Source organism: Ruditapes philippinarum, unplaced genomic scaffold (assembly GCF_026571515.1).
Source record: "Ruditapes philippinarum isolate M1 unplaced genomic scaffold, ASM2657151v2 ctg446_1_1_1_1, whole genome shotgun sequence".
NCBI lineage: Eukaryota > Metazoa > Mollusca > Bivalvia > Venerida > Veneridae > Ruditapes > Ruditapes philippinarum.
In genome coordinates, this window is record NW_026862956.1 from 259,495 (window position 1) to 274,662 (window position 15,168).

Below are 15,168 nucleotides of genomic sequence, written 5' to 3' on the forward strand. Positions count from 1 at the left end.
AGTGATTCAGACGCTTAGAACGCGCACCTGCTTTGAGTCATGGTAACAGATAGTGGCACATGACAGAATTAACCAATGAACTGTCTAGTTTTGGCTTCAATATGGCGGATATATGTCAACATCAGACTATTGACATTCTACTGTAATTGGAGTAAAGATAGATTTCACTGCTTTTAATGGAAAATCTCAAGAATGTTTAAAATCAAGTATGTAACTGTGAGTGCGTCCACAATTTAATTAATCGACCCTTTAGAATAACTCGCACTGACATCCTGATCATAATTCAGATGCTGAGAAATATTTGATTGTTAAAGCTGGGACGGAAGATATATAATTATAGGTATCTTTCTGTCCCAGGTTAAAGTAAGTTTAATAAGTTTGAAAGTAACAGACATTTTTCATTGGAACCATGAAATGGTAGATTTCTATTTACTTCTTTAGTATAAAGTGAAAAACACTGTGACACGGATAATTTTGTAATTTGTCTAATCCCAGAATAGTTTACAGTAAGGGCTTAGTTGACTTGATGTTGCAGGGATAGACTGAAGGTAAAAACTTGGCTTATTCTTACAATGCCCCTGGCATGACAAAAATTCGGTCAACAGAAAGTGACTGGATCTTTCAAATGAGCAACATTCCTGATTAATGAATATTGCATGGATTGCATGCTCTCTTCAGTGAATGAAGATAGTATCATTGGCATTCCCTTGAATATTGCAGACCAGACCATAGGCTTAGTTGTCATGTTTTATAAGATATATCTTACGGCATAGCCTAGTTGCAATTAGTATCCCAATGTTTTTTTTCTCTACTTTGGGAATGGTGCCGGTGCCAGACTGATTGGGAAAAAATGTGTTATACTGACTTAAATTGGTGAAAAAATGAAATTTTTTCAGCTACAAATAAGATAAGTCATCATGAATAAAGATAGCTAACAGCTTCCACTGTCCAGGTAGAACTATTGAGTGATGATTTATATGAATATGTTGGATTTAAATGATTTCAGAGAAATCACTGGGCCTTGTAAAAATTTCAAACAGTCATTTTGGGAATTTAAACATAGGAAATGGGGAATTTTAATGTCTATTTTCTATTGGGAACAGTACCGTTTTAGGGTAGTAGTTATATAAAGAAAGAAAACACTGTATCCTGTCACATGGCCAAGCCCCACATACATTAACCAGACATGTGCACCCCTCAACAGACAAAAACTGGTTTCCTCTTGACTACAAATTTACAGTTATTAAAAATCACATTCTTTCTCACAGCATTTTGTTTTAGAACTTACTCCTAAGCCACATATAATATGTATATTAAAATAAGAATAAAAAACTATAATTCTTACAAGTATTTTATCTATGTCATTGGCTCCGATAATTCTGTGAAATATTAAGTTTGGAATGCATGTTATGTTTAAAAAGAAGCAACATTTTCAGCATTTTTAAGTTATTGTGAAAGAATAGCTTTTCAAACCACTGCTTTTAATTGTTTTAACTATCAAATTATATGTTTTCATTTAAAATAAGGCCAAGTGCGTATGGTTGCTGAGTGTGAATCACTTACTACCACTATGAGCTTGAATTCTGTTACCGATTTTGAATTCCTTCAAGTCAGAAAGTTCTTTTTTAGCTTGCATGTAGTTTGTCAGTGATTCTGTCCAGTAGTCTATTTGTGCCTAAAATGAAGTAGAGGGGTATCAGGGCTTTTTTACCTTCTTTAGCAGGCGCCAGTATTGGGCTGCTTCCCCAAAGAAATATTCTTTAAAATCATGCAGTTTTCCCCAAAAATTCAATTTACATCAAGTTTTTCCTTCCCCTTTTGCAAATATACCATGATATTTTGCCCAAAATTAAGGGCAGGGCTGCTTCCCCATCCTGTGAAAAAAAGCCCTGGGTATTTAATTTACAGTCTTTACCTACCCCACACAGTCACACCAACAAGAACTTATATCAAGTTACAGAACCATCATGTCAAAGATTTCATATGATGTCTATTTGTAACAGGAGGTAATTATTTTTCTTTAATACAAAGAATAAAAGTGACTAAAAGCTGATTGTATTAATTCCAATAAGGGTCTGTTATTCTTGAATATTTAGAAATTTCTCCCCACTTTCTTACTTTTTGTTAGTTTGAATGTTCACATAGATTTATCAATTAAAGGATTTGTGTCATCAGTTATTGTGTATTACAATATGGGCATGTTAATATATTTCATATTTACTTGAAAATAGGAGTGTCTAAAATTGTAATACTGTTTTTACTGCAAAAGAGAGTACATGCATTTCAGTTTTCCATGTTTACCTGGACTTGAATCATCCTGGAAATGCCTTTGTGACGGTCACCTGACTTCTGGGGCAATCCTGGATGTCCAGGAAAAAATGAAATGTGTTAATCTTGGGGCTCTGCAAAGAGGCTTCCTAAAAATAATGTAACAATCTGACATGTTAGACAACATAAAAATGTTTAATTGTAATACAAGTAATAAAAAAGGCTCTTGTGTATAAGGCTATACATTTTTTGTTTATGGATTGCAAAATAATTGTTTTTATAATGATTAAAATACCTAGAATGAAAGAAAGTTGTCAGTATATCAAGTACTTAAAGGGATTCCACTGAGGTTTTTGACACAACTGGACTACAAATATTTTTTCAAGATTATTGTTCCATTAAGTTCCATATGATGTAGGTCTAGACCAATAACTTGTGTAGCAAATCTCAGATTATTATTTGCTCTCTCCAATTTCATTTAGAATGATTATTTTAATTGTGGAAAATGGCACAAAATTAAAGTGTTGCAACGTTTTTTTCACTAAAATTGGACTCGGAATAGCACGAAAAAAATTCGATTTTCAGCTTATTTCTGAGTATATTTTTTAAAATGATCTTTTGCATACCTTATTGTCTTAAGTGTCCAAGCTGATCCATGAAGAAATTCATTTTTATGTATTTAGGCTTTTGGAGATCAGTGGAAATAATGAATGGGGAATGCATGAAAGAACGCCAAAGCTACGTAAAACAGAAGCAGAATATTTTGTTCCAGTCAGAATATTTTATTCGGTTTAGTTACAATGTTCATGTATAATAAATCACATAGACAGGGCCAAAATACCATTTTGGGGAAGGGGCCTCAGCCTTTTACTTGGGGAAAATATGCGTGATTTTGGCATACTTCAAGAAAAGGGGTCTCAAATTAAACACAAACTTTTAACAAGTTCTTCAAAAGAGAAAAGCAGAAAGCACTGGGAAATACTTATAAGGGAGTAAAAGACCTTAATTCAACACCATCATTTAATTTTATTCTTAGTTCTATGGGAAATGTCAAAAGACTGGGGAATTTTGAGGACCAAACAGGGGAAAAAAAGAGGCTAGTTTGGTTTGGGAAGCAGCCTATATTCGGCCTCTACAAAGAAGGGTTTTTTGCCCTGAATAGATATTCTATGTTACAAATCTTTCAAGAAACAAACATAAGGGTAAAAAACATCATTTTTTAAATTTTTACTGTTCTTCAAATCATAAAATATATTTCATCAGATACAGCTTTATACTTTAATGTCTATAAGATGTGATTATTTGCAAATGTTAAGTACTTTAATCTATCCTTGTGTACATTACAGAACAATGTAATCTGGTGATTTTTTTTATAATGTCCCAAAACAATTTAAACTTTGCTACTCTTGTCAAAATGTAAATATTGAGAGCTGTTTTCATAAAAATCTGGAGTGTTACTAAAACATTCTTACGAGTGATGATAAAAGATATGCTTAATAAAGATGTATACAATGCTTAAAGATATGCTAAATCATATGAAGATGTATACAGTGTTTATCACCAAACATAAATACGAAGTTGAAGACTTCAGTCCTTCACACATGAAGTCATTATTCATACTGTGATAGGCATGTCATAATCTTGTAAAGGCATTTTATTGTATTGCCTTTTTGGAATTTTTTGATTGACACATAATGGCTGTTTTTCTATTTACATTTTTTTTGTTTATCTATAGTTTGTTTTGCATTCAGTTGGCACCCTGTCAAATATATAGATAATTTTAAATTTATGGGAATGTTTAACATATTTTTTCATTAAGTACATTTAATTTGTACTTAAAAACATAATTTTCTTTGGAATAATATGGTATGACTTTCTTATATTTACACAGGGTTATAAAGGTAAATTGTATTATGCTAATTTTGTAAATATTTATTTTAAAAATACTATGAATGTTTTGAAGTTTTCAAACAAACAAAAGTATGTTTGCTAAGCTGTAAGATGTTGACATTTAACAGATAGAGTAAAGACTTCATTTACATTAGATGGTGATACAATATTGATCTACAATTGATACATATTGCATAGCAGGCTATAGTGGCTTTTAATAAAAAAGTTTTAAAATTATTGATACTTTGATTTTTTTTTCCATATATATGAGTGCACATTAATTTAGTTGTATAATACAAACAATTTTATTTTTGTGTATTTAAGCTCACATAAGGTGAGCTTTTGTGATGGCCAGTTGTCAATTATTATACGCAATAACTCCTAAACCATATGATAAATCTGACCAAACTTCTTTAGATAGTGGGGATTAGCCCTCAGTAAAGGTGGTAAAAGTCTGAAGTAGGTCAAAAGAGTTTAAAATATTATTTTAAATATACTTTGAAAATTAAATAATCTTCTATCAAAAATATTTGTCTCATTAACTACAATGCCTTGCAATGATCGTCACTTGTTTACCTGGACTCCTGTAGGAAAACACATTTAAAATTTCTTGCGTTAAACTATTGCCTAGAGCTTCAATATGTAAATCTGTTTGGTACATGTATGTTGCACCATGCTACTTTGGTCCAAAATGCCCTGCCCCTATGTCTGTTGCCTACTTCTACATTGAAGAATTATCAGCATTTCTAGCTATGGATCTCCAACCACTGTGGTCCTCTTGTTTTAGACTTCTGACAATTTCTTCTGTTTTATTTTGCATTAATTACATAACATGATAATTGATATTATATTTTTGCACTATTTTGTATCCCCTTTCTAATAATTGTTTGTTATCAAGATATTTTTATACAAAACAAGTATTAAATTTCAATAAAACCTTTATTTCACAAATGTATCTACCTCCTACTAATCATGTTTATTAAATACTTCTAAATCTTAATTTGAATAATAGGTCTTTGTCAAAATTTGGTAAAATACAAATTCACCATTAAATGAGAGGGGATTAAAGTTAAGGTTTTAATGTCAGCATATAAAATAATCCTGATATATATTTTGAAGGGTTTAACATATTTTAAGATGTTTTTTTTTTACTTACAGTTACATGTGTGTGTAGTTACTGTGAATATGGTGCAGTTTATTCAAGGGACATAAAAATACACCATCAAGTATGAGTACACCATTTTCTCCTGTGAATAATACCCCTCGAAGTATGAAGAGTGAGAGTGGGGTAGAGTCACATCCTGTAACTGTATCACAGTCAAAGAAAGGGATGAGCAAGGAAGAAGAGGAAGAAATCATGAAAGAAGTGGTATGTAGGATTTATATTTACTTTTAGTTGTGATAATAAAAGTTCTTTGACTTTTCTTCAAAATTGTCAAGAAGTACAAATAATATATTAAACTTAATTATTTTGCAACATGTGATTCATATGTTTATTTCATTTAGTTAATAAATGAAATCAATTCAGCTTTTTTCTTATGATGTAAGGTTGTTTATATAAAAACTAAATATATTTAGGCCATCCTTAAAAAAATGTTTGTTTGCAGTAACGCGACCGACTCACAAAATTTGCCTCTACTCAAATTTTTTTTCGTGGTCTGGATAAAAAATTTTTTTTTTTTAAACCAAAAAATTATGCCTTGTGCTTTAAGGTTAATAGAAGAAATAAAATGTAGTTCTTATTAAATTAGAATTCAGTTATCAATTTATTAATTGTTACCAGATTATCAAAGCATATATTGTCCAGCATTTTGAAATTCCATGTTTATTTGGGAGTACAGTTCAAAAAAAAAAAAAAAAAAAATTGACCTACCTACCCACCTTAAAAATTCTGGGTCGGGTTACTTCAAACAAACATTTTTTTAAGGACGGCCTTATTATGAACATTTTAAAAGAAAAATCTATTTTAATTCTTATTTTTGTATATGAACATGTTACTTACTGATTCTACGATTGTTACATGTTACTGAAATGATTATACGAATGTCAGTGGTTCTATTTATGTGCCCATTCATGCCTGAAATAATGCACAGAAAGGCATCTGATGTTTTCCTTCTCCATTAAAGCTGGAAAATTGTCTGTGCTTGGCTTGTGGAAAGTGAACCCCCCATAAAAAGAAATTTAATAAAAAATGATAAAATGATTATACATACAGACCAGACAGAAACATTTTCTTAGAAAGAATTATAAATTATCTAAGTGAATAATAATAGGAGTCCTCTAGATAATTAGATAATGAGTTATTTATGTTACAGCATGAAAATATACATACATTATACATCGTACATTTTCATGTTTCTTTTACAGTGTTCAAACAATGGAATAAGTTACAATAAAATTACAAATGGAGGTGATCACTCAAACAATGTAGACTTACTGGAGATATTTTTTCTTGGTTATCCGAAAATGATTGGACTTAACTACTTTCCTAACTTACATAAACTAGTGATTATTAACCAGCCTGCTTTACAGAAAATTGAAGGACTCGCACATGTGCCAAAATTAGCAGAACTGTGGATTTGTGAATGTGATATAAAGGTATAAGTATACAATTGATTATTTTGATTTTAATCTATGTTGAATATTATACTTCATAATTTCATGATAAAAAAGTTACCCTATTGGAACTGAAAGTGGATGATGTTTACCATCCCTATAGAGCCAGGCCAGTCTGCTTATAGGTGTAGTCAGTCCAGACTCTGTTGGCTGACCATATCCTTCAATGATTATTCGTGCTTAATTTGGAAGAGACCATAGCATCTTAATTTTGGGGAAAAATATTGCTAAAATTGCTATTTGGGAAGTAAATAAGCTGATGTATGTCAGATTGTTTGGAAAACTGCATGATTTAAATGGGAAGAGGCGTCTGTTACATTAAGTGAAAAATCACTGTCTTTATATTTCAAAATTTGTAATGGACAGTTCCAAAAATGGCAGCAGGACAAAAGTTCATTAAAAAAATCAACTGGGGGTTAAATTAGTTTATTCCTTATAAAATTTAAAAGGTCTGCATTTTGATATGAATTTTGTGTATTAAATTTCACCAATCAGCAGAAAATGACCCTGTCATCCTAATTCTTAATTTTACATGTTTATTTATTATGCCACCGCAGCATCTGCGATGCGGTGGCATATAGCGATTCACCTGTGTGTATGTATGTGTGTGTGTTTGTTTGTGTGTGTGTGTGTTATATAGATTATATAGTGAACTTAAAAAATCTTCTTGTGAAAAACCACTAGTCCAATTTCAACCAAACTTGGCAGGATTGATCCTTGGGTGAAGGGCTTCCAAAGTTGTTCAAAGAATTTCATTCCATGCAGAAATCTGGTTGCCATGGCAACCAAAAGGAATTATAAGAATAAATTTAAAAAATCTTCTTGTAAAGATCCAAAAGGCCTAGAGCTTAGATATTTTGCATAAGGCATTGTTTGGTAGACCTCTACCAAGATTGTTCAAATTATAGCCCTGGGGTCAAAATCTGCCCCGCCCCGGGGGTCATTGATTTTCACTATATATACATATAGTAAAAACATAAAATACCTTCCTGTAAAGACCCTAAAGGCCTAGAGCTTAGATATTTTGCATAAGGCATTGTCTGGTAGAAATCTACCAAGATTGTTCAAATTATAGCCCTGGGGTCAAAATCGGCCCCGCCCCGGGGGTCATTGGTTTTCCTTATATGTATATAGTAAAAACTTTAAAAAAATTTCTTCTAGCAATTGACAAATGCTAGAGGTTAGATATTTTGCATGAAACATTGTGAAGTGAACTTCTAGCAAGATTGTTATACCCCCAAAAACGAAGTTTGGGGGGGTATATAGGAGTCGCCCGGTGGTCGGACGGTCGGTCGGTCGGTCCAGACGTCCGTTGCATTTTCCTTGTCCGGAGCATAACTTGAAGACTAATGATTGGAATTCAATATAACTACACACAATGGTCAAGCACATTGAGAGGAAGTGCAGTGCACAAGAACCATAACTCTATCTTGACTAATTACAGAGTTATTGCCCTTTGTTACTTTTCCTTGTCCGGGGCATAACTTGAAAACTACTGGTTGGAATTCAAAACAACTTCATACAATTGTCAAACACAATAAGGGGAAGTGCAGTGCACAAGAACCATAACTCTATCTAAAGTAATTACAGAGTTATTGCCCTTTGTTACTTTTCCCTTCCTTTCTTTTTGTCCGGACCATAACTTGAAGACTAATGGTTGGAATTCAATATAACTACATACAATGGTCAAGCACATTGAGAGGGAGTGCAGTGCAGAAGAACCATAACTCTATCTTGACTAATTACAGAGTTATTGCCTTTGTTTCTTTTCCTTGTCCGGTGCATAACTTGAATATTACTGGTTGGAATTCAAAACAACTTCATACAATTGTCAAACACAATAAGGGAAGTGCAGTGCACAAGAACCATAACTCTATCTAAAGTAATTACAGAGTTATTGCCCTTTGTTACTTTTCCATTCCTTTCTTTTGTCCGGACCATAACTTGAAGGACTAATGGTTGGAATTCAATATAACTACATACAATGGTCAAGCACATTGAGAGGAAGTGCAGTGCACAACAACCATAACTCTATCTTGACTAATTACAGAGTTATTGCCCTTTGTTTTTTTCCTTGTCCGGGGCATAACTTGAAAACTACTAGATTGAATTCAAAAACAACTTCATACAATTGTCAAACACAATAAGGGGAAGTGCAGTGCACAAGAACCATAACTCTATCTAAAGTAATTACAGAGTTATTGCCCTTTGTTACTTTTCCATTCCTTTCTTTTGTCCGGACCATAACTTGAAGACTAATTGTTGGAATTCATTATAACTTAATACAATGGTCAAGCACATTGAGAGGAAGTGCAGTGCACAAGAAACATAACTCCATCTTGACTTATTACAGAGTTATTGCCCTTTATTACTTTTCTGTGTCCGGGGCATAACTTGAAAAACTACTGGTTGGAATTCAAAACACCTTCATACAATTGTCAAACACAATAAGGGGAAGATGCAGTGCACAAGAACCATAACACTATCTAAAGTAATTACAGAGTTATTGCCCTTTGTTACTTTTCCATTGCTTTCTTTTGTCCGGACCATAACTTGAAGACTAATTGTTGGAATTCATTATAACTTAATACAATGGTCAAGCACATTGAGAGGAAGTTCAGTGCACAAGAACCATAACTCCATCTTGACTTATTACAGAGTTACTGCCCTTTGTTTACTTTTCCTTGTCCAGAGCATAATTTGAAAACTACTGTTTGAAATTCCATACAACTTCATACAGTTGTCAAGGACATTAAAAGTAAGTGCAGTGCACAAGAGCCATAACTCCATTTTGACAAAATACAGAGTTACTGCCCTTTGATACTTTTCCTTGTCCTGAAGCATAACTTTAAAACATAACTGGTTGGAATTTCAAAACAACTTCATACAATGGTCAAAACACAATAAGAGGAAGTGCAGTGCACAAGAACTATAGCTCCATCTTCAGTATTTATAGAGTTATTGCCCTTTGTTTCTTTTCCTTGTCTTTCTGGACTTATTACAGAGTAATTCAGTAAAACTTCATCAATGGCCAACCACATTGAAAGGAAATGCAACATACAAGAACCACAACTATCTTCAATTGCCCACAACCATAACTCTATATTTCAATTCTTTTACAAGGTATTCTGTTACTAAGTAACATCCTCATTTCTGAAGAAGTTTTGTGGGGGTATTAATCACATTTAGTGATAGTTCTAGTTCAAATTATAGCCCTGGGGTGAAAATTGCCCCCGCCCCGGGGTCGGGTCATTAATTGTCAATATATACATATATTAAAAAATTAAAAAAATCTTGTTGTCTGAAGGTACAAGGCCTAGAGCTTTAATATTTGTTAAATGATATCATCTATAGGTACTCTACCAAAGTTGTTTAAATTTTGCCTCTAGTGTCCAAATTAGCCCCGCCCCGGGGGCCATAGGTTTTCCTTATATGTATATAGTAAAAACTTTAAAAAATCATCTTCTCTAAATTTACAAAGACTAGAGTTAAGATATTTTTCATGAAACATTATGTAGTGAACCTCTAGCAAGATTATAGCCCTGGGGTCAAAATTGGCCTGGCCCCACCCCCAGGGGTCATTGATTTTCACTATGTACATATAGTAAAAAATTAAAAAATCTTCTTGTCTGAAGGTACAAGGCTTAGAGCTTTGATATTTGGTATATAATATCATCTATGGGTCCTCTACTAAAGTTGTTTTAATTATGCCCTAGTGTTAAAATTGCCCTACCCCAGAGGCGATAGTTTTCCTTATATGTATAAAGTAAAAACTTGAAAAATCTTCTTCTCTGAATTGAAAAATCTTCTTCTCTGAATTGACAAAGGCTAGAGGTTAAATATATGGCATGAGACTTAGCGAAGTGAACCTTTACCAAGATTTTCAAATTATAGCCCTGGGTCAAAATTGGTCCCGCCCCGGGGGTCATTGATTTTCATATGTACATATAGTAAAAAAAAAAAAAATATTTTTGTCTGAAGGTACAAGGCATAGAGCTTTGATGTTTGCTATATAATATTATCTATAGGTCCTCTACCAAAGTTATTCAAATTTTTCCCCTGGTGTCAAAATTGGCCCTGCCTGGGGGCAGTGATTCTCATTATGTACACATAGTAAAATCAGAAAATGAAACAAATCTTTTCTGAATGGGAGAAAGCTACAACTTAGATATTTGACTTGAAATGTTGTTTGGTGGACTGTTTCAAGATTGTTTTGAATTAAATCCTTGGGTCCAAAATTTTGCCTTGCCAAAGGGGACAGTGGGCCTATTTTTTGTCCTTTGATGTACGGCCCAAAGAAATTTTGACCATTTCACATTTTTGTTTTAAAAATTTGCAACTTTGGTTTTTTCATGATTTTGATTTTTTAGGGTTTGACACGGGTTCTTTGTCCCCTTTTTTGAAATTTTTAACCCCGCTATTAAATTTGGGGAACCCATCGACAGATTAAGATTTTAAGGGAACTTTGATTTTCCGTGACCTTTTGATTTTAAAAGCTTTCGTGGCCCTTTTTTATAGTCATTGGAATTAAAGGGCTGGTGAAATAATTTACAAACACCAAAACATCAAAAGACCTTAAGTTAGTAAAATTCCTTACTTTTCTTGGAAAAAATTTTATTTTAAAATTAACAACAGATTTAAACATAATTTGTAATTTAAATTTAGTTTAAAGGGAAATTTGCTTTTTAAAAATTTCTTTTAAAGAAAAAAAATCTGTTCCCTTACGAATATTTAGGGTTATTTAACGGGGATGGCAGGATTTTTAAATTTCAATTGTTTTTTCCCTTTTTAAAGGGGAAATATTTTTTCTTTGGGTTTAAAGTTTAAGGGGGCCCGGGGCAAAGGGCTTTTTCTAAAATGGTTTAAGGAAAATGTTTTAATATTTATTTTTTTTTATATTATTTATAGCCCCTTTTGTGCATCTCAATTTTTGGGACCCCCCTTAGGAAAACAGTTTATTTTATTAACCAAGGGAAACAAGATAGAAGGGTTTTAGGGAAAAAAAAAAGATTTTAATTTGGGGAACCCCAAAAAATTTTTCTGGGTAAATCATTAACCCCAATTTTTAAAATTTTAGGGTTGTTTCGTTGTTTTATATGATGTATTCCCTTGTTAACATTTAGGGTTGTTCATCGTTTTATATTGGAAAAATTTGTTTAATTTTTGAGGGTTTTAATTTACCCGTATAAAATTGAGATTGTTGTTTATTCTGAGTTGAGTTCATTGTTAATACCGTAATTGAGGTAAGTTCATTGTTAATATTGAGTTGAGTTCAATGTTGATATTGAGGCTAGTGCATTGTTAATATTGAGGTTAGTTCATTGTTGTTTATAATGAGGTAAGTTCATTGTTAATATTGAGTTGAGTTCAATGTTTATATTGAGGTTAGTTCATTGTTAATATTGAGGTTTGTTCATTGTTTATAGTGAGGTTTGTTCATTGTTAATATTGAGGTTTGTTCATTGTTAATATTGAGGTTTGTTCATTGTTAATATTGAGGTTTGTTCATTGTTTATATTGAGGTTTGTTCATTGTTAATATTGAGGTTTGTTCATTGTTTATATTGAGGTTTGTTCATTGTTAATATTGAGGTTTGTTCATTGTTTATATTGAGTTTAGTTCATTGTTAATATTGAGGTTTGTTCATTGTTAATATTGAGGTTTGTTCATTGTTTATACTGAGGTTTGTTCATTGTTAATATTGAGGTTTGTTCATTGTTAATATTGAGGTTTGTTCATTGTTAATATTGAGGTTTGTTCATTGTTTATATTGAGGTTAGTTCATTGTTAATATTGAGGTTTGTTCATTGTTTATATTAAGGTTTGTTCATTGTTTATACTGAGGTTTGTTCATTGTTAATATTGAGTTTAGTTCAATGTTTATATTGAGGTTAGTTCATTGTTAATATTGAGGTTTGTTCATTGTTTATATTGAGGTTTGTTCATTGTTAATATTGAGGTTTGTTCATTGTTAATATTGAGGTTTGTTCATTGTTTATATTAAGGTTTGTTCATTGTTTATACTGAGGTTTGTTCATTGTTAATATTGAGGTTTGTTCATTGTTAATATTGAGGTTTGTTCATTGTTTATATTGAGGTTTGTTCATTGTTAATATTGAGGTTTGTTCATTGTTTATACTGAGGTTTGTTCATTGTTTATACTGAGTTGAGTTCATGTCTTGGATTAGTCACATAGCAATATTTTTATTTTTTGTGCACTGATCTTCATGAAATTGGTAATAAATCAATTGAAGCTTCATAAAGGAAATATCTGTGAAGTTGCAATGTTAGTGTTAATGAACCTAGTCAAACTTATTTCTTTTTTCAAATTCCATGCTGTGATTTACCATCATATTTTACTTTCAATTGAATCTGTGAAAAAAAACCTTTATTTTGGGATATTGGACCCCCCCCTTCCTTTTGTAGATAGAAAAATTTATTAAATTTTTTTGTAAGGGCTTTTTCCCCCGGATTGAGATTTAGGAAATGCAGTATTGTCTTTGAAACAGACAATTACAGATTGATTTTAGTTAAGTCATGGTTACAATATAACAATGATTTGAATTAATTTAACATCATACATTGTATATACGATATATTTATTCTAATTTATAGAAAAAATATGTTAAAATTAACTAAGAAATACATGTTTATCATTTTGTTTAAACAAATTAAAAAGAAAGTGAGTTTTATTTTTCAGAACATAACAAAATTGTCAAGGTTAAAGCAGCTAAATCTGGCTGAAAACAAGATAGATAAAATAGGTAAGGATTTTATATTGTCAAAATTAATTCAAGTTCTATTACTATTGTCTGCTCTTTACTCATCCTAAGTGACTTTTGTTATACTATACATATGTTATCTTCTCTTTGTTTCAGTCTGTACAACAGTGTGTTTTTGACTGAGTCTGTTTCCATTTTACTCACAGCTCTGATTTGTTATAGAAATAAGCTTACAGGAAAGATTGATGAAAGACTAGGCCGTAGGGTTTGGTTGTACCATGCATGGATCCAGGGAGACGGGGGGTTAGAGGGTCATTACATTTCTCTCATGACCAACTATTGAAATAATAAATTGCCAAATCCTCTTTTGAATATGCATTTCCATTTGTTGAAATTTTGCGAAACCCCTCTAGTAAAAAAATCCTGTTTCCACACAAGGGTTCTACTATAAACAAGCACTTCACTTATTGCTTTCATAAATGTCTCTATTAGATTTTAATAATATTTTAAGATGCTTCAGTTTAGTTATATAAATATTGTTGTGCACACTTAAGGTCACACCTTAGATTCCAACCACAAGTTAGAAGAGTTGAATTTATCAGGCAACAGAATATCTTCACTTAGGGTAGAAATGGGTTACTTTCTCTCTGATTTTGTATTTAAAAATTTTTGGAGGAGCGTCTTTTAGAAGTGTTGTTAATGATTTGATATTTCTTTACCTTCTATAGCTATCATAAGTTAAACAAGTAAAATCATGTATATGACAAAAGTAAATGGTACTATAAATAACATCTCTGTTTCACAAGGAACTTAAGTTTAATTTTGTTAGAAAAATTTAGTTTAAATAGAAAATGTTAGTATTGGTATGGATTTGCCTCATATACATGTATGATGACTTTTCATTTTTTGATACAAAAAATCTTAAATTGTTTAATTTTACTCTTCAGGATTTAACAAATTTAATGAGAGTTCCCTCTCTTCAAAGTTTGAGTTTGAAAGACCCCCTGTATACTCCAGCACCAGTCAGCTTACTGTGTAACTATGCAACACATGTCCTGTACCACTTGCCACATCTCACCAAACTGGATACCTATGATGTGGCCGGTAAAAGTATGAGCGAGGTAGCTGAGGTAAATTATGTTGGTTTAAGGCTTTCTGTTGTACTGTAAATTCTTGATACTGATATTCCATTCTTTTATATTTGTAATTGAAAAATTACAGCCAAATGATTATATTTGAATGAGATAAAAAAAAAGATTTATAATTTAAAAAAAAAAAAAGGGAAAAGAAAAATTCTTTATTGTTTACATTGTAAGTTTTGTTTATTATGCTGTATTGCAAACACATTTAATTTTTTCATTTACATTTTCATATATTTTACTTATACCGTTATAGACTACAGTAATGAAGAAGAAAATGTACTATAACATGAGGATCAGAACAGTGTACCGAAACCTGGCACAAGTCATTGCCAAAATGGATTCTTTCCAACAACAAATGTTAAATTTCCCACATGAGAGGCTACGTTCCTTGATCAGTGCAATGAAGGAGGTAAGTGTGACTTGCTGAGTATTCTCCCTTGTTATATTTGATATTGGGCGAGTGTGAAGATTATCTTTATGGATTGGGATCACTATTGGATTGATGAAAGCTTTTTTTGCCCAATACTTTA

At 31.8% G+C, this 15,168-nt stretch overlaps 1 protein-coding gene across 1 annotated transcript in view; it reads left to right on the forward strand.

Moving 5' to 3' along the window:
• The first annotated feature begins 57 nt into the window (after nucleotides 1-57).
• Nucleotides 58-15,168, forward strand: part of LOC132720738 (leucine-rich repeat-containing protein 9-like) — a 58,705-nt gene continuing 43,594 nt past the window's right edge. The window contains exons 1-7 of the mRNA XM_060704932.1: nucleotides 58-206; nucleotides 5,317-5,527; nucleotides 6,526-6,759; nucleotides 13,454-13,538; nucleotides 14,051-14,121; nucleotides 14,444-14,626; nucleotides 14,892-15,047. Of these exons, the coding sequence (XP_060560915.1) occupies nucleotides 5,387-5,527; nucleotides 6,526-6,759; nucleotides 13,454-13,538; nucleotides 14,051-14,121; nucleotides 14,444-14,626; nucleotides 14,892-15,047 (870 nt within the window). The 5' untranslated portion in view covers nucleotides 58-206; nucleotides 5,317-5,386. The remainder of the gene's footprint in view (nucleotides 207-5,316; nucleotides 5,528-6,525; nucleotides 6,760-13,453; nucleotides 13,539-14,050; nucleotides 14,122-14,443; nucleotides 14,627-14,891; nucleotides 15,048-15,168) is intronic.